The sequence below is a fragment of the Vicugna pacos genome, chromosome 13 (assembly GCF_048564905.1).
Source record: "Vicugna pacos chromosome 13, VicPac4, whole genome shotgun sequence".
In the NCBI taxonomy this organism is placed as follows: Eukaryota; Metazoa; Chordata; class Mammalia; order Artiodactyla; family Camelidae; genus Vicugna; species Vicugna pacos.
Genome location: NC_132999.1, coordinates 19552478 through 19576978, shown reverse-complemented (window position 1 = coordinate 19576978; position 24501 = coordinate 19552478). Strand labels below are relative to the sequence as shown.

The window sequence follows — 24501 nt, the reverse complement described above, 5'->3', positions numbered from 1 at the left end:
TATTGTAGTGAGCTGAAATGAAAGAGAATCTGAAAAAAATATATAGGTGTGTATATGTAGAACTGAATCACTTTGCTGTACACCTCAAACTAACATTGTAAATCAACTACAATAAATCACTTCAATAAAACAGAGAATTAAAAAAAGAAGAAGTACATGAATTCCAAAAAGGGGCCTTCCTACACTGTTGGTGGGAATGTAATTTGGTGCAGCCACTGTGGAGAACAATATGGAAGTTCCTTAAAAAACTAAAAATAGAGTTACCGTTTGACCCAGCAATCCCACTCTTGGGTATTATCCTGAGAAAATGCTAATTCAAAAAGATACCTGCACCCCAATGTTTGTAGCAGCATAGTTTACAATAGCTAAGACGTGGAAGCAACCTAAATGTCCATCTACAGATGACTGGATAAAGAAGTTGAGATTTATGTGTGTGTGTGTGTGTGTGTGTGTGTGTACACATATACATATACACAATGGATTGCTACTCAACCATAAAAAAGAATGAAACAATGCCATTTGTGGTAACATGGATGGATCTAGAAATTATCATACTAAGTAAAGTAGGTCAGACAGAGAAAGACAAATATCATACAGGCAAAACTAATCCATGGTGATAGAAAGATGGTTATCTTTAGAGGAGAGGGGTTAATTGGGAACCCTCGAGGTGCCAGAAAATGTCTATGTCTTGATTTGAGTGGTGGTTACATGGGTGTGGGTACATGTAAAAATCCATTGAGCTGCACATTTAAGATCTGTGTACTTACATAAGTTATACTTCAATAAAAAATAAAAGGAAAACATCATGTCACTTATATGTGGAATCTTAAAAAGTGATACAAATGAACTTATTTACAAAATAATAATAGATTCACAAACATAGAAAGCAAACTTATGGTTACCGAAGGGGAAAAAAAGGATAGGGGAGGGATAAATTAGGAGTTTGGGATTAGCCAATACAAACTACTGTATATAAAATAGATAAACAACAAGGTCTTAATGTATAGCACAGGAAGCTACCTTTAATATCTTTTAATACCCTGTAATGGAAAAGAATATATATGTGTGTATAACTGAATCACTGTGCTGTACACCAGAAACTAACACAACATTGTAAATCAACTATACTTCAATAAAAATAAATAAATGTAAATAATCAGCATTTTAAAAAAATACAGGAACTCCAAATGTTTGCTGAAAGGAAAGCTGGAGGGCCATGTGAAGTCAAGAGAATATTTTTAAATTGAGAGAAATTACAGCAAGGTTATGTGCCAAAGGTAATGATCCCGTAGAGAAAAGTGAGGCACGAGAAGAGACAATTGCTGGAGCCTTTTCCTTGATTAGGCAAGAGATGGTGGGATTCCAAGCAGAGGATGTAGAAGCCCAGAGGATTCATCCTTAACGGGGGGCGGGGGTTGCGTGTGTAGAGGTGCCCTAATGGTCAGTGTAGTGCCGGGACACCGGGGACATGCCCTGCATAGTGATTCTGTTTTCTCAGAGAGTTAGGAAGCAGGCTCATCGGCTGGGAGTGAGGCCAGGGGAAGAGGCACTGAAGACCTGTTAATTATAGCCAAGATTCTCTTTTGTGACTGAGGTTTTAGAGTAGAACTCAGCTACACAGATGATTGGGGGTCCGACAAAATGCTGTTTTATTGCGGTATGTATTTGTCAAGGGAGAGGTAGGGAGGAAGAGGATGTGAGGGCAGAGGTTTGTAATTAAGATCAGATCTTGAATTTTGCTCTTTGCAAGAGCATGTCTCAAGTCTGAGATACTGCCTAACAAGAGTTGTTCTCAGAGCTGTTCTCGGTGCAGCTGACGTAGCTAGATTTACAAGCAGTTTTGGGCAGTATTCAGGTATTTGAGAACTGACTTGCTTGTATTTGAAGTTTTGCGACATTCCACCAGGCAGTGGCTACATCCCAAAGTCCACATTCTTGAGCAGTCATTTGTAATAGGAGAGGAGTGGTGGATGGTGAAGGGTGACCTCAGAGCTCCCCCTTTTCCTCCTCTCCAGCTCATGAACCTTTTCAGAGCAGAATTAATGTGCTTCGTAGGCTATCGCATGTCTGATATTTACATCTGTAAGATGTCCAGCCTTAGGCTCTTTCAGACTGTATATAATCCATCAATGGGTCCCTAATTGATAACACAGTTTCAGATTGCCTCTCAGACTAGCTGGAAACAGACTCACATAAACTGTAAACCATTCTTAGATTCATTTATCCAAAACTAGGTCATGTGTCCGTCCATCCAACACACATGTGTATTCTTTCTCTTAAAACCACCCCTGCCAGATCTGTACTTTCTAAATTGACTCCTTGTCCCTGATTCCATTCAAATAACTAAAGTTTGACAGTGCATGTGTTACATTATGGTGCTGGTAATGTTTTGCTCAGGGTCTTTCCTGCTTTTATCTCTAGTTTCTCTCACTTTCTCGCTCTTTTTTTAAGTTCCTGCTGAGCTATTTTCTTGTGTGTAGCCTGATCCCTAAAGAGAGTGTATTTGAAGAGTCCAAGGAAAGTTGCCTCTTGCTCTCTTGCGTTATGTAATCGAGGTGAGAGTGGAAGTGGGAGTTAGTCTTTCTCACCAAAAGAAAAAGTGTCTGGACTTTCTTTATTGTGTTTGATTTAAAGAGCATTTGAAGTTGCAAACTTCGATCTTGGCCGCATTGCGGTCTTCATTGAGAAGCGGGAGTCACGGGGTGCAGGGGGCGTTTGCGAGTCACGCTACAGCAGTACGTGCTCCAGGAGGTACAGGTGGGCACTGGAGGCTGTGGACCGTGCTGCTCATTTCAGTGACTTCATCGCTTCCTGCTGTGAATGACAAAGACTGGCTACGTGCTGTCGGCTTACCGCTTTTCTTTAAAACACCTTGAAAATTATCTGTTAAGGGTGCTAATACCCATGAAGTGTAAAGCTATGTTCTACCTAAAAACTTAAATAGAAGAATAAAAACCAACCAAACTAGGGATTTCTAGGGTTTTTTTTTTTAAATGCCTAATTACTCCAGCTTCATGATTGCTTTATTATCATAAAAGATTATTTCTATAACATCTACAAACTACAGTCACTTAGAAATCTAGATTCTTGAGGTTATTTAATTCAGTTTACGTTCATGTGTGTGGGAATGTATGTATCCATGTATGTACACAAAATTAAACACACAGTGCCTTGCCCATAGCAGGTACACAGTAAGTGCTTCTTGAAGGAACAAATGAATGAAGAGAACTAGGATTTTCTTTGTCCTTTTGTTGTCTCATCTTTATAGCAAGATAACCAAGACTTTAGAAAGGACTTTTGTGAAGAAAAGAATGTAGTTGTGATATGCTGTAAATTAGCACTGGTTTCCTTAGTTTAACAGCACATATAAATGTCTCAGGCATATGGAGACTAGAGAGAGAGGCCATCCAGATGAACAATATTATTTGCATGAAGCTAGCTATAGTGGTTTCATATAATGCACACAAGGAAATTGATCCGTTTCTTCTTGGAACCTCAAAAACCATTTTATACTTTTGTCTTATTCTTAACCATGGATACCAAGGAAGAATATTCACTCAATATTATAGGTGAGAAAGAGGCCCAGAGAACTTAACTGGGCTTCCTCAAGTCAAACAGCAAATTGTTGGTATTGACCTGACGAAACTTCTGTGTCCTTATCCAACGGGCTCCTTACAGTAGATGAAGACATGTCTCTCCGTCACTGCATTCTGCCTTCTGATAGTTAACACTCTTTGTGTCCTGGACCAAACCTCTCATCTCCTCTCTGCCCACCCAGGCTTCCTCTCGGCCCCGGCTCCACGTGTCAGGTAGCACCAAACCCTGAGACCAGGACTAACCCTGACTCCTTCATCTCTCTCCCTCAGAACATGATGCTCTTGGTGACAGCTTTATGGCCATTTCAATGGCAGACACAGGGTGACTGAGGCAGTTCCTTCCCTCAGAGAGCTCACAACCTTGTGTAAGTGTGTGTGTTTGGGGGCCCAGAGAGGAGGAGGAAAATCAACAGACAGACAGGGTTAAGGTGCTAAATGCCATTGTGATAAAGATAAACCTGGGGCCCCTGACCCAGTGTGTGAGATTGAGCTGAGTCTTAAAACACAACAGTCTTGTCTTTTTTTTTTTTTTGGAGTATAGTTAGTTACAATTGGTCAGTTTCTAATGTACAGCATAATGTTTCAGTCATACATATACATCCATATATTCATTTTCATGTGAAAGACAGTAGTCTTAAAGGACACATTTCCCATTTTGGAATCCGGAAGTGGGCAGCCAGCGTGGGTCACTGTGTGAGGGAATAAGCAACAGAAACTGAAGGCAGCACTAAGCCAGACATTGGTGGGCCTTGTCTATCAGTCTGATGAGCTGGGTTTGGGTTTGGTGTTTTGTTTTTCAGCTTGACAGAGTCAACCACTTGACAGACTTTCATTTCAGCGGGGCAGACGAGAGAGCTTTGTGGAAGGTGGGTGGAAGGGTTGTTAGCCTGGGAGAAGAGGAAATTGCAGGTAGACTAGTTCATCCAGAGGTGGCAAAAGCAAAATGATTAGATGAGGGGTGAATGGATGGCAAGAAGCGGAGAATTCGTGTGGACCTCTTTTCCAAGTGGCTTGGTGGAGAAAAGGTGAAAGGTCACTGATAATTTAGGAAGATGTAGGATCGAGGAAAGGTTTCATTATCTCTGCTGCTGCTAGTTTTTTAAATGAGGACAACTAGAAAATATTTATACGCTGAAGACAGAGCATCTAGGAAGCAAGTAAAGCTGAGGAAACATGACAGGACTTTAATGCCTTGGTCCAGTTGTACCAAACCTGACTGATCATCAGGGTCACCTGAAGTGCTTTGTCAAAAATACCTATTCTTTGTCCCCTCAACCCAGACCTAGTGAATTAGAATTGGCTGATTGGCTTGTTAAAGCTTAGGAGCCTATAGGTTTCCACAGCTGATTGTGATGATCAGCCAGGCTTGAGAACTTCATCTTGGTTCATTTTCTCTTACTCCTTCCATGAATGTTTGGAGACCACCTTGACCTTGGGGTCCTCTGGGAATGGTCTGCTAGAAAGGAAAAAGGTAAAGCAGTAGATCCTGTGCTGATTCTGGATCGCCCCAGAAATGTATTCTGGATTATCGTGAGTCCGTGACCAGGCTGTCTCAGCTGAATCGAGGACAGAATACCCTGGGTATTTTGCACTATATAGTCAGCTTAGAATGGACCTGATGAGCCGTGAGCTTGGCACAGAGATTTGTGGATGTCCTCTCCTTAGTTTTAGACTAAAGTAAATACAGTGAGAGAGTTGGGTCAACTGCTGTTAAATCTAATTTGGCAATGGGCTTCAGCTAACATGATCAGTGTGGTGGAAGAGTCAGAGAGCTACGTGGCCTGGATTCCATTCCGTGCTTGAAGCTTGAGTCACACTTAACTTTGAGCCATAATATCCTTGGCTATAAAATGGGAATAACAGTATCTCTTTGGTAAACCTCCACCTTCCGGCTCTTGCTAGCTACTGTATACTAAGGAAAACTAATCTCTATATGCCTTAGATTCCTGAATAATAAGTAAAACCTACCTTATGGGGTTGTTGTAAGAATTAACTGAGATAATACAGATAAAAGACTTAGCAAAGCACCTGGTTCACAGACAGACACTCAGTGGAAGATCATGAACAGTATCTGGGGGTCCATGAAATATGGCCCTTCCAGAATACATGGTAAAATGATACTCAGGATGTGAGCAAGGAGTAGGAATTGGAAAGATGTGATAGGGTATAATGCCAGAAACTTTGTCTAGCGTCCTCAGAATGTTAGTGTATTTTATTCCCTTCCAAAAGGACTGCTGTTGCACAGAGCATTCCTGAGAGGTGCTACGTAATTTCTGGCCTGTTGGGGAAGTTTTTGTGTGTGCAACTCTGTGTATTTAGGACAGCTCTTATATTTTATTTTTGGCAAGCTCTGGGAGGTGGAGAGCTTTGTGTGTTTTGCTGAGATAATGGGCTGGGCATCAGAAAGCCCAGAGGTCCTCCACGGGGGAGCACGGCCTTCTATTACAGAGCAGTTCCCTTTCGTCCCTATCTCTGCTGGATAATATTATTGAGAAAACAAAAATCACAACCCAGCTACAAGTGGTTTGTAATCCATCTCTTTCTCATTGGCGTGGTGGTTTAAGCATTAAAGAAGGCAGGCAAGGGGTCAGGGGACATGGTTGGTTTTGTTTTGACTGGAGAGGCCGATGACATAAGAACCAGTTAGCTGTAGATGATAAAATTGGAAGGAAAATAACTGGGGGCCTTGGAGTCTGGGGCCCATATGTTAGAATTACCCACAGACAGTTCAGTACACTGTATGCAGGTGGATCTTGAGACTCAGTGGATGGGAGGTAAAGAGGGCCTGGAAAAGGGAACGGCATGGTTTTTCAGCTGCTTATCTGATGACAGTTTGTTAAAGGAAGAATAAGTCAGTGGGTGTGGTAAAATTGTTGGTCTTATAATTAGCATAGGATGTATAAGAGAGAAATAGTCAATTGCTGAAGGCCTTACCCAGAAGAGGGTGGAGAGAATACAGCTTGCCTTTCAAGAACCAGGAGCTAGTAAAAAAAAAAAAAAAAGATACACATGAACTTACTTACAAAACAGACTCACAGACAGAAAACAAACAACGGTTACCAAAGGGGAAAGGAGAGTGATAAGTTAGGAGTTTGAGATTAACATATACACACTACTGTGTATAAAATAGACAACCAGCAAGGGTCTACTGCATAGCACAGGAAACTATAGTCAATATCTTGTAATAACCTATAATGGAGAATAATCTGAAAAAGATGGAAATATCTGAATCACTTCGCTGTACACCTGAAACTAACGCAACATCGTAAATCAGCTGTACTTCAATTTTTAAAATTAAAAATTGAAGAAAAAAAAAAAAGAACCAGGAGCCATTGCAGAGAGCTCCTCATTCTTTAAAGGCTAATATTAGCTTTTCTCCATCATCCTTATTTAAACGTTTCTCGGTGCTGTTTGAACACTTCGCGAGTGTTGAACCACTACTGATAATCTCATAGTGCTGGCCGACAGCTTCTAGGCCAATAGGAAGTGAGAAGGCTCCTCCTTTTGCCCTTTCATGAACTTGATCAAAGCTCTTTGTCTCTAGTTGTAAATCTCTGCACTTCCTTCCTATTGGCCTTCATTCTTTACCCTCTTCCCACCTTTCTCTGGATTTCTAAGGGGTCTTTGGGAACACCTTGTCCAAATCCCACTGCTTTACAGTGAGGAGACTGAAATCTCATGGGCACAGAGGTGAAGAGCTGTGGCCAAGATCGTCATTCACTGGTTCCCTCCACACCCACTGACCAAAGGCGTCCTAAACGCTGGGCCTGTGCCGGGCTCTGGGAATGTGCTGAACAAAACTGGCTTGGCCTCTGCCCTCCTGGAACTTGACAGCTCCTCTACCTGAGAGTCACAAAACAAAGAGCTTCAGAAATAAATATACCCAGCTTACCAATCTGCTATGAAGGAAAATTCTGGGTGCTCTGAGGGTGGTCAGGGAAGGTCTCTCTGAGAAGGTGAAGTTGTTCTGGGTCTAAGGGTCACCTTGTGCAGAGATTGGCATATTTGCAAAACTGAAAGAAATAGCCCTTTCTATACAGTGTGGTGAATTGGAAAGGGGAAAGGTGAGGTTGGGGTACAGAAGAGGCCAGATGGTACAGGCCTGATGGGGTTTGGATGTAATACTAGGTGTGGTTAAGAGGGAAACCTTTGTAAAGTTTTAAACAAATCAGTGGTGGAATTTGATTTCCATTTTGGAAAGATGCCTTTGAATGCTATAAAGAATCAGTTTAAGGTCGGTAGGCTTGCCAGTCAGAGATGGGACTTAAACCCATGGCTTCTTGTTCCCAGTCCATCCTGATTTATCAGGGTCTGTCTTCTGGTTCCTAAGTGCCAACCTGAATTAAGAACAAAGTGCAAAATAACATCGGGCCCGTGTCCAAATGGCTTTCGTCTGCTTTTTCAGTTTGACAGTGAAAGGAAGACACATAAGGCTCACATCTCTGCCCTGTGGAGCACCTACAAAATAATTAAGAGGTCTCAGCTCTGTAGTTTCTCTGTCAAATGTTCTATTATCTAAAACATGCCATTTATTGTTTGATGGCACGCACAGTCCTGCGTGCTGTAATTACTGCTGGCTCTGCCTTCTAAGCTGGACCCTGTCTGTGCCTTTTTCCAGGTAAGCCAGCCTGTGGGGTTGAAGACAAACCCCATGACACTGGGCTTCCAGCGGGTGTGTGCCGGTGTTGGCAGTTCAGCGGTTCGTTTTTTTCTCACGAGATTAAATGCTCATTTTAGCTTTATCTCACTGCAATTTTGAAACCATTCCTTTTTGTCGAGTGTCTCCTTAATTGTATTTATGTACGCTGTGTATTTACAAACTGAAGCAACTGATTATTCTCACTGGAAACCATCAACATGTTTTTTATGTATGTATTCTGCCTCTCAAGAAGTACTCAGTGTGTTCTTTATCTGTTGATTGCTGATTCATTCAGGATGTATTTATTGACATGTAGCAGCAGTGTAGTGTTCTGCAAAGAGCAAGGACTTTGGAGGCAAGACACCTAAGTCAAGTCACAGCCCTGAGCAAGTTCATTCTTTATCTGTAAAATGAGTATAATAGCAAGCTCATAGTCACTATGAAAAATATCAAAACTATATATAAAACTGTTTTGTATGATGCTCAATAAGTGTTCACTATTGTATTATGAAATCAGCTTTATTGAAGTATAATTGGCATCTGATAAACTTCACGTGTTTAGCATATGTGATCGGTATGTTTTGACTTGTGTAGTCCTGTAAAATCAGATGAGCAGACTTTCTCCACTTACCTCATTTTATACTGTATTGGCAGTTGGGAGAAGGGAGAGTTTATCATTTTTAAAAGTATCTAGAATTATTATTGCTCTGTATTGATTTAGTCACAGTATTTCATTTATGTTTAATTGGATTTGACATTAGAGGAAAGTAAGATTTTAGAATTTATCAAACAACAGTTATCAAAACATATTTGAGAAGCAAGACTTTGACGCAGATCTTCTCAGCCTTTGCACGGAGTGTATGCCTTGATGTGAAAAAAGCTGGGAATCTCTGCTTCAGGGGTAAAGAGATGGCTCAGATTACAGATCTCACCCTCAAGGATCTTAGAATCTAGGGATGGAGGATCGGAAAGTGATCTGTATAGGACAATAATCCCACCCAGAAGGTGGGAAGGGGTAAAATGCCGGAGGATGTCAGATGGTGTGATAACTTCTGTCTTGGGGATAAACTGCAGTGAGGAAAAACCATTGATTGCCTCCTTCACGTGTCTGTCTGAGCTAAGTGTGCAGAGCAGCTTAGATACAGACCCTGCTCGATGATGACCTAAAACGTAGTGCTGTGCATCATGGGTGACAGGCTGGGCAGACACCCAGCTTTTTTCCCTGGACGGCTTCCAGCATTTCTGAGGAAAGAGAGGGGAGGACCCCAGCCCCAGTTATCCAGTGGGCAGAAGGCCTAACGAATTCCTATGAATGAGGGGAGCCCCCTCTGAGTCGCCTGCATAGATAATAAGGCTATCATCTACCTCCACATGTAGGTGAGAGAGGGGCACACCTCGGGTGCACACCACGATGATAGATTGCCTCTGGGCCCCGGGGTCCTCATTACCATCGTATCCATCATCTTCTGCTAGTGCTGGATAGTAGATGAAATTTAATCCGATACCCAAAGCTTTCTCAGCAGGAGGGCTTGAGGAACCTTGCTTGGTACTGAGGCTCTGGGGCTGGAATGATTGTAAGGAACCAGAATGATCTTTTGTGGTGAGACTAAATGCATCACGCACTGTGTGAATTCTGATTTCTTTTTAAAACATTGTTACTCTCATTGGCCCCCCTTTTAATGGTGTCACTGTAGCTTGTTTATTGTTACAGATGTTACTTTTAAATGCGGTCACGGAGGTTTCCTTTACTTCCAAAGGCAGTGTTTGCCTTTTCACTGGCGGGTTGCCAGGGCTGCCGGGAGAGCGGGGCTAGTACGAGATGAAGGTTAAGGCTCCGGCTCCCAGGAGACGAGGCAGAGAAAAATCCTCCTCCACTCCCATCAGCCGTGGGTCTCCGGAGAAGGGTGGTCGCCTGAGTCCAGGTCGCCTGGCAGGGTGGAGAGAGGGGACAGGCAGTCATACCCGAGCTGGACTCCCTTCTCTGCTGTGAAATCTCTCTGCCTGTTTTGTCATCTGTACCTTGGGGAGAATAATTGTTTGCCACCAAGACTTTTGTGAGGGCACAGGGCGCCCTCACTCCTTGGTGTGTGGGGGCAGGGTAGGTGCTGCAGGCCTGAGGCCCTGGTCGTGCTTGAAAGCCTCTGGGTAGTGCGTTTTATGTGGTTGGAGGACCACTGACCAAATCCGGCTTGCCACTGATGTTTGCAAGTACACTTTAATTGAACACACCCACCCGTTCACTTACGGCTGTTGTGGCTGCCTTCGCACCACAGGGCAGTGTTGGCTAGTTCAAACAGAGACAGTATGGTCTGCAAAGCCAGGGCCACTGACTACCTGGTCCTTTACAGAAGTTTGCTGACCCCTGAGCCAAACTAAAACGTGACCATGTGGCATTCAGACCTTTATATGTATTTTTGTCAAGGGCACCTCACACTTTCTTTTTTTGCTCCATTTCCCTCTGTATAATTCTTCCCGCATATTGTTTATTACAATAGGGCATGTTTTCTGCTCATCTTTGTACATCTTGCAGCATGTAAAGCAGGACCCCACACACAGTAGGTGCATAATACGTACATTGGTGTGGAGTAGAGTGAAAGGTCATCAGAGAAGAGAGAACTGATTGCAAGAGAGGGTAAGAGAGGCTTCAGTGAAGACTGGGGACAGGATTACACCCTGTAAAGGAGCTGCCATTGCAGCTGCACTTGAGTGGCAGGGTTGCAGTGCACTTAGGACGGGAGGCAACACAGGTGATGTGAAGAGCACGAGAGCCAGGACACCCACACTTCAGTCCCAGCTCAGCCAGCTACTGATGGGGCCTCAGACAAATTGCTTGAGCTCTGGAAGCATACTTTCTCAACTTCCTAGTAGGGAATAATAATACCACCTTCATCCTAGGGTTCTTTTGTGGATTAAATGAGGTACTATAAGGCAAAGCCTCTACTCCAGTGCTAGCACATTTGGAATCACTCTGTAAGTTACTACTAAGTGATTATAGTTTTGGCCTTTCAAGTACCATCAATGCTGTTTCCCTCACTGTGAAGTGAACAAGGTCAAGGTCACAGGTCTGGTCCCTCTGGGGACAAGCCTATGAATATTACTGTTTTACACAGTTAGAGAACAGACCCCAAGCCAGCAAGTATACACTGGCCCAACAGGGACCAGCCCAGAAAGAAGAGAGATTAATGCAAATGAATCGTTCTTGCTGGAAAAATAATCCAGGACATATAGTGTCACCATACAGTGTTAAGAATAATTGCTTCACTGGACTGAAACGTTTATTACATTTTTTATTCATGGAGTATTTTTTTTAAGGGACAGAAAGAAAATGTTTAGTAGAAAATTTACAGCCTTCTGTCTAGTGGGATTTCTTCATACTACAAACCATTTATGCAGAACAGATGCCGAAGGAGCAGTGTCTGTGTGCACCTGTGGATTTGCTGGTTATATTTCATTTTTCCCACTCCTCCAGTTCTTGCAGACAACCTGAAATCCAACCCTGGAATTAAGTGGCAGTATTTCAGTTCAGAAGAAGGAATTTTCACTGTTTTCCCAGCACACAAGTTCCGGTGTAAGGGCAGCTATGAACATCGCAGTAGGTATGTTGACTTGCTTCCTAAAGTTTTAATGACTGCTTACGAGAAATCTGTATAAAATAGAGACTCCTTGCTTATAGACATGGCTCTGCCTCTAAACCGTGGTTTCAGAAACTCGAATTTGTTCTGAAATGACTTCACCATTTAACATACGTGGACATGGAAATGCTAGGGAAGGACAAATGAGGAAGCCTAGAGTTATTCCAGATCTATCTAACAAGCCAAATAAAACAAGGCATTTACTAAACAAAATAAAGGACTATTTTGAGCTCCAGACACGAATGATAATACCTTCTCTGAAGTGCAGCCCTAGAAAATTGTACAGTGTCTCAGAATTGAGTTTGTGATTCTCAGCTTTCCTTTCAGTGATCATGTGCTTAGCCATCCTTCTGAAATTTACATGCAAATCTCGCTACTGGAAGTTTTAAGGTTGTCCAGAAAACCCTGGATTAAGGATTATTAACATCCTATCCTGCTTTTCTCAGGAAATGACTTGAGATGTTACCACTTAGCCAGAAGGGCGGCAGTGGTGAGACCCTCTACATCCTTTGAAGTGTGGGGAGGGGTTCCAGAGCACACCAGACAGGACCCAATCACACTATGAAAAGCGCCTCCCAGATTGTACATTTAATGCTACTATTTATGTAGACACATTCTGCTTTTCATTTATTGAGTTGAGTTGGAAAGAAGGAGGTATGTCACTGGGAAAAAAAATCTACTCACCTACCTTGATGACATGGTTGTATGACAAGGCTCATCAATATCCAGAACCCCTTGGGCAAAGATGCTTTTCTTTTGAATCCCCCCAGTTTCTTTTTTGCAGTGTTAGATGTTTGGTGCCAGAACTTCTGGAACCTAGTGCAAGTTGCTCACTGGTCATGCCATCTTTTTAGTCTAAATTATCCACCATTTTAGCATCTCTCCATCTTTAGTTGAAAGCAAAACTATTCACTAAACTTGTTGTGATCATCACTCAGTGATGTATGTAAGTCAAATCATTATGCTGCACATATGTCGCTCAATACAACTGGAAGTGGGAAAAATGGTATCTAAAATTTTATTCCAGGCAGATACTACTTCTGTGCTTTTCCTAGAAAGACGTTTGTATCATTTGTACAGTTTCTTTTATTCCCTCCCCAGACAGTATGGTGAATACTTGAGCATCTTGGAGACGGTACCAGAGTCTGTGACTTTGGGTTCTAGTCTAGCTCACGTCTCAGGAGAGGCCAAAGACACCATGAACCATCTAATTCTCACTGACTTCTAAGAAGGTAGATGACATGGCATTCTGCTTGTAATGAATCACCTGTGAGGGATAGTCCAGAAGGAAAAGCAGCACCTGGTCACAAGTCAGCATTCACCCACACTTGGAGGTTTTTGTGCATTTCTACCCTAACTAGGCATTAAATCAGCCCTCAAGCCTCTGTCTCCTTGGCTGAGTCATCCGAGTTCCTCTCCTTGCAGATGGCCACCGCCATGTCTTTACCTGTCCTGCTCTCCTCTGAGGCCTTTGCAAGCCCTCTACGTCCTTTGAAGTGTGGGGAGGAGTTCCAGAGCACACCAGACAAGACCCAATCACACTATGAAAAGCGCCTCCCAGATTGTACATTTAATGCTACTATTTATGTAGACACATTCTGCTTTTCATTTATTGAGTTGAGTTGGAAAGAAGGAGGTATGTCACTGGGAAAAAAAAAATCTGCTCACCTGCCTTTATGACATGGTTGTCAGTGTTGGGGTAGTCAGACTTCCTTCTTTTCTGTTCCCTCTTTCGTTTCTGTAGCCACCTCTCCCAGATTCTTTTTCTCCCATTTATTTCCCTACTTAGCTGAATGGTATTGACTGGTGAAAATATAGTAGTACTTTAGTATTGATGTAGGACTTTTGGCTTGAGAACAATTAGTGTAAACTTGGCCCGATTTTGAGTTTTCTTGGTACCTCGCCTGTATTTCTCAATTTGTGCCCAGGCTTTTGTGACTCAACTGGCATCTAAGATTTCACAGAAAAATCGAGTGTTTTAGGGGTGTCAATAAAGGAGAGAATTCTCTCGAGGCTGATTTGCTCTCTTAAGCTCCCTCTAATTTGTTCCAGCTTTAAAACTGTGAATAGAGACCTCATTAAACCTCTTCTCACAAACCTGCCCGCACTGCACACTAGCAGAAGGCGGCATTTCCCCTTTGGAGTTCCCCCATCCACCCCCACCCCCTTTTCTGAATGTTGGCAAACAAAAACTTGGCAAAAAGAGTGACTATTACAGGCTTGGACAAATTTGATGGCATGGTTTTAAATGCTCAGATAAGGGGCCTTTTGGTGGCTGACCTGTGTAAATTGCTTCAGAACAGAAAGGAAAAAGGCCCTCATAGCAATGGCCTTTGTCTGTGGAGAGAGAAACCAAACTTGCTATTCAGAGCTGCTCAGCATGCTCACAGATTACAGGCTGCCTTGGTTTTAGCCAGGCTTCTCTCTGAGTCTGCAGAAGTGGACCCAGCACCGGCAAGTGCACTTTTCCTCTCCCTGCTGTGCTTTCTCTGCCACCCGTGGGGTCACCGGCTCCATTTCCTGCAGCAGAATGTGGGGTAATGGTGAACAGCATCACCCCCCGCAGCTGAGAGGCTGGACTTTCACATGTGCTGAAAAAGCCAGCCTTGCAAAGTGTTGGCTTCTTAAAACCTTCTCCCAGTTGCTTTCGTCTTTGGAAGACCTAAGTTACCAATCCCTGTTCTGCAGAAACACATGGTTGTCTTAAGGTGTTGTTTTCTGTGCACCAGGATAGCGTCTCCTTCCGTGTTGGTCTCTCCATCCTGTGCCATCCCCAGAGAAACGTGTGGAGACCAACGTGCCTGCCCCTCTGTACTCATAGCTGTGTCAGGTTGAGGCTTCAACCTAAACCAGGACTGACCCCAGAGAGCTTCTCCTCTTCTAGGCCTATCTACGTCTCTACCGTCCGGCCACAGTCAAAGCATATAGTAGTGATCCTGGACCACGGGGCTTCCGTGACGGACACCCAGCTTCAGATCGCCAAGGACGCTGCCCAGGTCATCCTCAGCGCCATCGACGAACATGATAAGGTGACCATGATCCCATTGGCCCCCACCCCCTGCCCCATGGCTTTGAGTCTTTCCTGAATACCTTTTTTAAAGTACTTTCTATTCTGTGATACATATCTTTAAGTCCATTCATAAGAATGACTTGGAGAAAAGAGAGTGGTTTAGTTTTTATTCTAGTGTTTGAGGAAACAGCTGCCAACACTGGTTCCAAATCTCTTCTTAAAACCACCCCCACCAAATTGAGTCTTGCATTTCCTTTGTGGCTCCTGTTAAGACTTCTAATTAGCTGTGACTTTCACAGTGGAAATTATATTAAGGAGGAACAGGGCGAAGGCTTGGACATTGGTGGATGGCTGGAGTTTATCTCAAAATTGATGGAAGGAAAGGAGACAAGAAGGCTGCTAGAGGTTTACCAATCTTTAGGACACCTCAGAGATAGGTGTGTTTACAGCTAGCAATGATCTGTTGCCCGTAAACATTTTCTGCTGCATCATTTTGACTTTTCCAGCTCCTAAGGTTTTTTTTCACTCACCAATCTAGTTGCTTAAAACATACACCCTATGCCTTTACCCTCACTTCCAGTTGGAAAATCAAAACGGTTAGTACTTGCCAAAATTTTTCTCTATGTGAAATACTGTTTTTAATGTTTAGATGAACACCATACTGCTGACTTCATTTTGGAACAAAAACCAAACTTTAAGAGTCCCTATCCTTTACCAGTCCTTACCTAATCCTCTTCAAATTTAATAGATTTATACCTTCAGGCATTTGTTTTTAAAGTCTCCAAAACTGTTGTGTAGAACTTCTCACTCCTTGGGCTCTTCCGAAACGTAAAAAAGCCTTTCCCTGGCAGGATAACAAGTTTTTTTTTGTTTTCCCCTCTCCAGATCTCTGTGCTGACTGTGGCAGACACTGTCAGGACCTGCTCGCTTGACCAGTGCTATAAGACCTTCCTGTCTCCAGCCACCAGTGAGACCAAAAGGAAAATGTCCACCTTCGTTAGCAGCGTCAAGTCTTTGGACAGCCCTACCCAGCACGCGGTGGGGTTCCAAAAGGCATTCCAGCTGATTCGAAGCACAAACAATAGCACCAAGTTCCAAGCAAGTAAGTGCATTTGCTCAGAGGACTCATAAACTAATAGATAAAGGATGGCAATAGAAATAATACTGTGAATTGATCACACAACTATGTCTAGAGGTATTTTTTTCTAAATTGACGGGATGAAATGTTCTTGTGCTGTCATAATGGTCATCTCATACTAGGATCTTACTAGATTTGATCTCATCTTTTTCAATCAAAGGTACTCCATCTGCATGATTTCCTCACTCACAGAGCCTCTTCTTCCTGCCCTTTATTAAGAACATACTCCCATTTATTTCCTAGGGGAATGCCCACATCCTTTTTAATGCTAATTGTTAGCCTTGCCTCCTCAGTGACTTTGAGGGGATGTCTGCTTGTACGCATCTGTGCAGAAATGGGCAGCCGGAATTCTTGCCTTGATCCTTCCTCCTCCTAACCAGCTGTCATGTAGATGAGCACAGCCCTTCAAATGCACAAAGGCACCCTAATTTAATTTTCATGTATTAAAAAAGATCTGGAATTAGGATGCCTGCTAAAGTAAAGGGAAGGAAATTTGAAATAAGACACATGCTTTGAAACCACTGAAAGGAATCTATGTCATTTTCTCTTTTATATTCGAAAATCTGTCTGCAGAGTTTTTTTTTTTTAATGAATGTATCCTATTGAGATAAATTTAAAGCATATATTTTCAGGCTCATCAGTGTGTCTGCATTAAAACTAAGACAACATTGAGAAGTACACAGCTCAGTGCCTGGCACATGGTGGGCCCTTGAAAGATGGAAGCTGCTGTAATTATTACAACTAATGATGGTGGAGGGCGAATCAGTTTGATGGTTCTGTGTATTGTTATCTCACAGTTTATTATTATTATCTCAGTTTCCCTGGGTCAGGAGTCCTGTATTACTGAGCCTCTCCCCTGTCAGGATCGCACAAGGCTGCAGTCTAGGTATCAGCCAGGTCTGTGGTCTCATATGACGTTCAGAGTCCTCTTCCAAGCTCAGTGGCTGGCAGAATTCATTTTTGGCAATTGTAAAACTCAGAGACAGCATCTTTTCTTGAAGCCCCTGACTTTGGGGAAGGCTTGGACCCTCTTTAAAGGGTACATCTGATCTAATAGGGCTCACTCTCCCTTTTGATTTAAGTAGGTTACTCGCCCTTGTGATTAACTTAATAGAGACCTTAACTGCATCTGCAGAATCTCTTCATCTTTGCCGTGTATGTCCCGGGAAGGATATCCATCGTCTTTGCCATATTCCTATGGTCAGAAGCAAATTACTGGTCATGTCCACACTCACGAGGTGTGTGGGTCACTGGGGTCATCTTAGAATTTTGCCCACCAGCCTCGGCAAACACCAGCTATCCACAAACCGGTATTCCAGGATGGCTGAGGGTAAAGTTGTGCACAATTCAGTAAGACCAAAGGATAAGGCTGACCTCTCAAGTATTCCAGACAGATTGGCTCCTTGGTCATTTACCAGCTGCCAGCTGCTTGTCAGCATTCCTCACCAGATGTGCTCTGTCCGCTTGATTCTTCAGTCATCAAACCATCATTAGAGATTAAGTCCAAATTTGATTATTACACAATGTTTAAGTAACGGAGAGAAATGTTAAACTGGCAGCGGCCAGGCAGTGAGCGGCAGTCCCGCGAGCACGAGGATTGTTTGGGGAGCGCAGTGAGCTGGAGGGTGCGTGCTCCGTCAGGAAGGCGGCGGCCCGTCTGTCCAGCCTCGTTGCCTTGCAGGAATACCTGTCCAGTGTTGCCAGATCTTCTGATTTAAGAGAAGCCAGAAATTTTTATGTGAAATCCCTTGATTTTCAAATGTTGACATTTCTTCCAGCTTTAAAACTGTGACTAGAGACCTCATTAAACCTCTTCTTACAAACCCACCTGTGCTGCACACTCGCGGAAGGCCGCTTTGAGGGGAAACATCTCTCTAGCTTTTGGGTGTTTTCTTAATGTTGGCGAGCGAAAATGTGGCAAGAAGAGTGACCATCAGAGCTTGGACAAATTTTGATGCCATGGGTTTTTAAATGCTCGGGACAGTCGTTTTTAGTCCACGTGAGATGCTTCTAAAGTTTAACTCACCGGCTTCCACTTCACAGCTTCTACTAGCAGATCAGAGAAAAAAGAATCCAAATTAGGTTACATTAAAAAAAACACGCCAGGAATTAGCATTACCCAGTTTATTAAGGAGAGGCTTCAGGTGCTGTCAACGTAGTATAGTAGTTAGGTGTGTGGGTTTTGAATTTCAATCAATGTGGGTTCAAATTCCTACTCTGCAATTCTTCTAAACTTGTAAACTTGTGTAGATTATTTGATTTCTCCAGGCCTCGTTTCCTCATCTGCAAACTGGGGGTGAAAAAAGGTACAGGGTCCCATCATGAATATTAAATAAACATTAACCATAGTTATTATGATATTCAGTTTCCTGTAAGACTTCTAGCTCTGGCTAAAGGGGAGCAGACACCCCAGATGTCCTAAGTTGACTCCGAGCCCAAAGGTGTCCACGGACCGTTGGTGGCTTTGGCTACAGCGCTGTGAGGGGCCTGTGTTCTCCTCTTAGGAGCTTGGACTCTACATCGTTACTCATGTTCACGCCACAGGCAATTATTTAGCATCTATTGTGCACCTGGTGCTGTTTGAAAGGCCATGGGGTGGGATTATTCCAACGAGTAAGACCTACCCTGTAGGGTTATTGTAAGGATTAGTCTGTGCATGGAAGTCAAGTGTCTGTGCCACGTTGGTGGCCATATGAATAAAAGCCACATGGCATAAATCATGGTGGCTTTGTACTAATTTGCTTTGTACTAATCAGAAAATCTGAAACTTTTATCCAATGCTGACTCTCTTTCAGTCCCATGGTAGATCTATAACTGATGGCATCAGCACATTTGGGTTGTTTGTTCTGGGTTTGCTTGGAGGGGCAGCTGGTTGAGGGGTCGTTTTGTAGCAGAAGGAATAAGATGGTTAGGAGTGGGGATCTAACAGTGTGGGCAAAGCCCAAATTTGAGTTGTTCTTCCCTCTTTGATAATTGACCCCAAGGTACGCTGGTGGCTTAGATGGGGACTTGTGAAATGAAGAGTGTTGTATTTTCTTCCAGGTATATGCTATGTCTTTACTCTGCCCCCAAGTCCCTATAATTACTCATCCCTAACATTACGAATCACAAGGCTTAACATGCCCATGAGCGGCTAGACAGGGGATAGCCTAGTAAGTAAAAATAATAATAGTATAAATCAGACCAAATTTGGCAGGTCTGATATATAAAAATTAAAAAAAATTCAATTTTGCCTAAGGATAGGACAGGAGTAGAGTCGGGGGCTGGGCAGAGACAGTGAGGATGCTTACAGAGTGTATGTCTTACTTTGGGGGTGGAAAGAAAATACACTCAGCAGCTGAAGGAGTCGCAGGCTGCAAACCTTCTGGCTGAAGGCAGCTCTCAGTGACAGCGTATTTAATCCAGAGTCAGAAAATTAAGTAAGAAAACTCAAAGGGTTCACTTTAGGACAGTCTTCCAGGTATCCAGGAATTTATCACATCCGGTGCCTTTGCCCTGGACGATGGTTTGTCTCATACTTTAGATCAGCTTCATCGTGTATCTGTATTCCACCTACTAGGGAGTCAAGTAGTAGTTTTTTTCCCAGTCTGAAGCTGAAGTGAGCTATTTAGCAGCCAAGAAAAATAATTTACAGGAGTATATTTCCAGCATTGGAAAAAGATTGACACCTAATTTAATACAGAGATATTGCCTAGCTTATGATTATTTTTTGGGTCAGTTTTCACTTCCTAATTTCTGATGAATAAATATGCAAATTAGATTTGCAGTTAGTATTTATTAGAGAATTATTCAAGCATCAAAATTGACTTTAAGACTTGCTTGTATATTAAGTCTTAGTAATTAACTGTTCAATTCTGCATCGTAAAGGATGCTTCAGCGTCTAAAATGGAAATTTACAAATGGAAGAAAATTTAGTCATTGTATCCTCATCATTGTTAGGATAATTTTTAAAAGGATAACTGTATTCGTTATCTATTCCTGGATAACAAATTACCCAACACTCAGTGGCTTAAGACAATAAACATTTATTGTTTTAGTATCTGTAGGTCAGGAATCTGGGCACAGCATGGTTGGGTGCCTCTGGCTACAGGTGTCCCACGAGGTTGCAGTCAAAGTGTTGTCCAGAGCCGCTGTCATCTCAAAGTTCAACTTGGAAAGATCAGCTTCCAAGTTCACTGACACGCTTGGTGGTGGACTCCATCCTAAGGGCCTCCATCCTTGCCTCTCATAGGCCAGTTCACCATGTGCTCTCTGGCTTCCCTGAGACAGAGCACACAAGGTGGAAGCCACTGTCTTTCCCTAATTTAATCCATCTCTTGACTCCCCATGACTGCTGCTGCATTCTGTCACAATAAGCATATACCATATCAATAATTATTTCTCAGTAAAAAGGCAAACTTCTGTGCAGAATGTCTAAAAAATGTATATTGATTGAGAACCTCAGATTAGAAAGACAATATAAAGGTCCAGCTCGCTAACTTCCCCCCTTCCGTTAAAGCTGCATCTTTACTGTTAGGAAATGCACCACTTTTATTTGTTAGTAAATCCTCTTGAAAGGAGTTTTTCACACTGAGCTAAAATGACTTAGCTGCTCTGCCCATTCGCCGTAGTTGGCACATAGTTTTACTCTGGAGTCATAGGTGCTGTTTCAGGCCAAAACAGGGGTTTTGTTTTTGTTTTGTGTTTGTGTTGAGGTTTCTTTTCTCTTTTATCATCTATTTACCATCACCCTTTTGCTTTCACTCTTAAATTAGCCAATTAGTCCTTACAGCGCCCCTGTGATATAAATGCTGTCATTATCCCAGTTTTGTTGTAGGTAAGGAAGTCTAGGTGTAGAAGGGTTAAGAAATCTACCTGAAGTCACCCACAGCTTGAAAGCACAGCTGAGATATGAACTCAGGCAGCCTGGCTCCTGTGTCCGTGTTTTTACTGCTCTCCTGCATTGATGAGTTTTAAAAATAAATGTTTGGGGAGCTACTTGGTATAGAGACAGATAACCCTGCGTGTCGCTGGAAGAACCATCATTTTGCAGCCTAGTCCCCACCCCCCCAAATGTATGTTCCTGGTGAAGACCCTGAGTCACTGAGAAAAGGATAAATCAAGGTTCTGAGCCCTCCATTCCAGATGGCAGGAGGGATGTCCGTTTGGATGGCCAAACTGCCACAGCCGTGGATGGCTGAAGGAACCACCTTCTTACCTAGTAAACTCATTAGGAACATCCCCTTACCTGTCGCTGGGTCGGTGAGGACCCGGGGCCCACCTGGGGCAGGACGGAAGAGGAGCAGAGGCAGGGAGATGAGAGCCCCAGCATCAGGTGGGCAGGTGTGGGGACCGGGCAGGTCCTCGAGGCTGGGGGGTCCGGGGGAGGTGGGAGAGGAGCTGAACTGCTGCCGCTGGCCGGGCTCCGACGCAACGTTCAGTTTGTATGTGTTTGTTTAGATACAGACATGGTCATAATTTACCTGTCAGCCGGCATCACATCAAAGGACTCTTCAGAGGAAGATAAAAAGGCGACTCTCCGTGTCATCAATGAAGAAAATAGCTTTCTCAACAACTCCGTAATGATTCTCACCTACGCCCTCATGAACGGTAGGTAGTGTTTGGAGATTCTTTTCTTTCGGATGAAAGTTCTCTCTAAGTGCATGCTGCTTTCAAAAAAAATAAATAAATAAAGAACCATCACGGTGTGCTTTGATGAGGGTGTAAGACGCAGATTCCTCCCCAAGCCTGTCTTCTCTCCCTTGTGTGGATAACTCAGGTCGTGTGTTGGGACGTCCCTTTCCCCTCGTCTTGCTCTCCAGCTAAGCACTCATTTCCAGGCCTTCTCCAGGCATGAGGTCTTACACAGTATTCTGTACAGCTCCCCCCCTTTTTTCCCCGTTCTGCTTTATTTTATTGGATTTTGAGCCTGCATGGAGGTTATTAACCTATCTCATGGATTTAAGCTGCAGGAAACCAAAGTACTGACCTAGATTCTCTGTATAAAGAAGCCCATGACTATCACATTTTCCTGCGGAGTCACACTGGAAGCCTCTCTGGCCGCTCTCTCCGCCTCCCCGTCCTCAGCTGTGTCAGGGAGCTAGGAGTGATCTACTGGACAGGCTTGTTGAAGACTGGCACCCAGGTACAGGGAACACCCAGGACGAAGCCGGGCACGTGCTAGGTGCTCATTAAAGTTGATTCTGTCACTGTGAAATCAGACAGTATGTGAGACGGTTTAGTAAACTGCCAAATCTGAGAAAAGACTCAATAGTTTTCCTTCCAGAATTTAACCATCCTCAGTCTGATGACAGCCCAGTTTTCTAGCCTCTGCCCACCTGTTAATGCACAGCAACCTGTCCTCTTCCTCTCTGGGCCCCTGTCCTCAGTGTTCAAGGTGCCCTCATCCCCTTGTTAAGAGACCATGTCTTGATCCAGCAGCCCTTCCCACCTATGGTCTTTTGTTTCCCCCACCCACTTCCAGACTTCCATGTAGAACCATGTGGCTTTAGGGACACTGGTTCTCATATTTTAATGGGATAAAGATTACTTGGAGACTAATTTTTTAATGCAGACTCCCAGGCAGTGTCTACAGATTTGTATTCAGACCCTTTTAGATGGGGCCCAGGACTCTGTGTTTTGGCCAGCATGATTATTTTCCAGATACTTTGTGGGCTGCATACACGTGGAAGAACACAGGGGCTGGTGTCTAGAGGTTCTCTGTTTCAGTCTCCATTTGCTAGCTGTGTGGCTCATGGCAAGTGGCTTAATCTCTTTGAGGGCCTCAGTTTTACCTGTAAAGTGGAAATAATAAAATGTACATGAAGTTGCAGTGATAATAAACACACAAGATGTGCTGAGAGTTCCTCACACAGTACCTGATCAATAAAAGGTCCTCAGTGCCAGTGGGAGGAGTGAATGGAAAGATTGTGTGATTTCCCATCTCAGACAGCACAGCCCAGAGGTGGAGGTGCTTCTCTCCTGCTCTGGTCCTGATCTGGGGCCAGCTCTCCGTTCCAGAGTCCCTGTCCCCCTCCCACATGCTATGCTTACTCCTCTTCTGTGCATCCCGCATCACACCGTGGTGACGCACTCACATCTGCGCTCCCCTCCTTCTCCCACCACTTCCCCCGAGAATGGGAGCCTCTCTAATGTGAACCATGTCCTGGTTTTCTCTCTACTCTGAGCAATAAGCACAGCCAGGGTTGGGGGACTTGGTCTGTTTTTGCCTGGGATACATACCCTGTTCTCTCTGGATACCTTTTGTTCTTTTTGCTTACAGTTTAGCTTGTAGCTTGTTTCACTTGAGAGGGAGGGAGGGAGAAGGAGACAGTAAAGGTGGAATAAAATTCATTGAGCACCTACCAGATGCACCATAGTGCACTGAGGTTTTAGAGCTGTTTTATACAACATCTCTGTCTCCAAGATGCCTTTAATCCACTGAGGAAGACAGACAAGGCAAGTGGATTAAATGCAAGAGGACAGGAGTAAGGAAACAGAGAAGGAAGTGATCACTTCTTGTCCGATAAATTTGAAGGTCTGCCCAGGCAGATACTGAGTAAAGAAATTTTCCTGCTGTCATCCATCCCTTCACTGATCCTAGGTCTTTCCACAAGTATCTTGTGCGCCTGCTGTGCCCCTGATAATTCCATTCTTTAAGACTTCAGGTTACTTCCCTCTAACCACTCTCATCTTTTCTCTTTCTCCCCTTAATCTAGCCAGACACACATCCTCACCACAAGTGCTCCTCCTCTCTAAGAGGGATCTCTGAACATTGTTCCCAGAGGTTGACACACTCCCTCACTATATCAGTCAGGGCTCAGAGAAGGAAGCAGAGCCATTGTGAAAATTTCGGTATAACAAATTTATTATTAGAATAAATGGTGTGGATGAAAATTGGTGTAGCCACTATTGAAAACAGTGTGAAGTTTCCCTAACTAAAAATAGACATACCATATGATTAGCAATCCCACTCCTAGGCTTATATCCAGAAAAGACAAAAAATCTAATTTGAACAGACGCATGCACCCCAGTGTTCATAGCAACACTACTGACAATAGCCAACACATGGAAACAACCCAGGTGCCCATCTACAGATGATTGGCCTTAGATATGCTATGTTCATATGTATACAAAGTGGAGTATTACTCGGCCATAAAAAGGGAAATACTGCCATATGCAGCAATATGGATGGACCTAGAGAATATCATACTAAGTGAAGTAAACCAGAAAAGAAAAATTTTATATGATATCACTTATATGTGGAATCTAAAAAATACTACAAATGAACTATATACAAAACAAACAGACTCACAGACATAGAAAACAAACTTATGGTTACCAAAGGGGAAGTGGGGAAGGGATAAATTAGTATGAGATTAACAAACTACTATACATAAAATAGACAAGCAACTAGGATTTATTATAATAACACAGGAAACTATATTCAGTATCTTGTCATAACCTATAATGGAAAATAATCTGAAAAAATATATATAACTGGATCA

At 43.2% G+C, this 24501-nt stretch overlaps 1 protein-coding gene across 2 annotated transcripts in view; it reads left to right on the top strand.

Annotated features, from left to right (window-relative positions):
* The window catches only part of CACHD1 (cache domain containing 1), a 197533-nt gene that overhangs the window by 129908 nt on the left and 43124 nt on the right, over positions 1–24501 (top strand). For both annotated transcript variants that reach the window (XM_072974300.1, XM_031684370.2), the window contains exons 5-8: positions 11705–11831; positions 14752–14896; positions 15763–15979; positions 21455–21604. In XM_072974300.1, coding sequence (XP_072830401.1) covers positions 11705–11831; positions 14752–14896; positions 15763–15979; positions 21455–21604 — 639 coding nt within the window. The remainder of the gene's footprint in view (positions 1–11704; positions 11832–14751; positions 14897–15762; positions 15980–21454; positions 21605–24501) is intronic.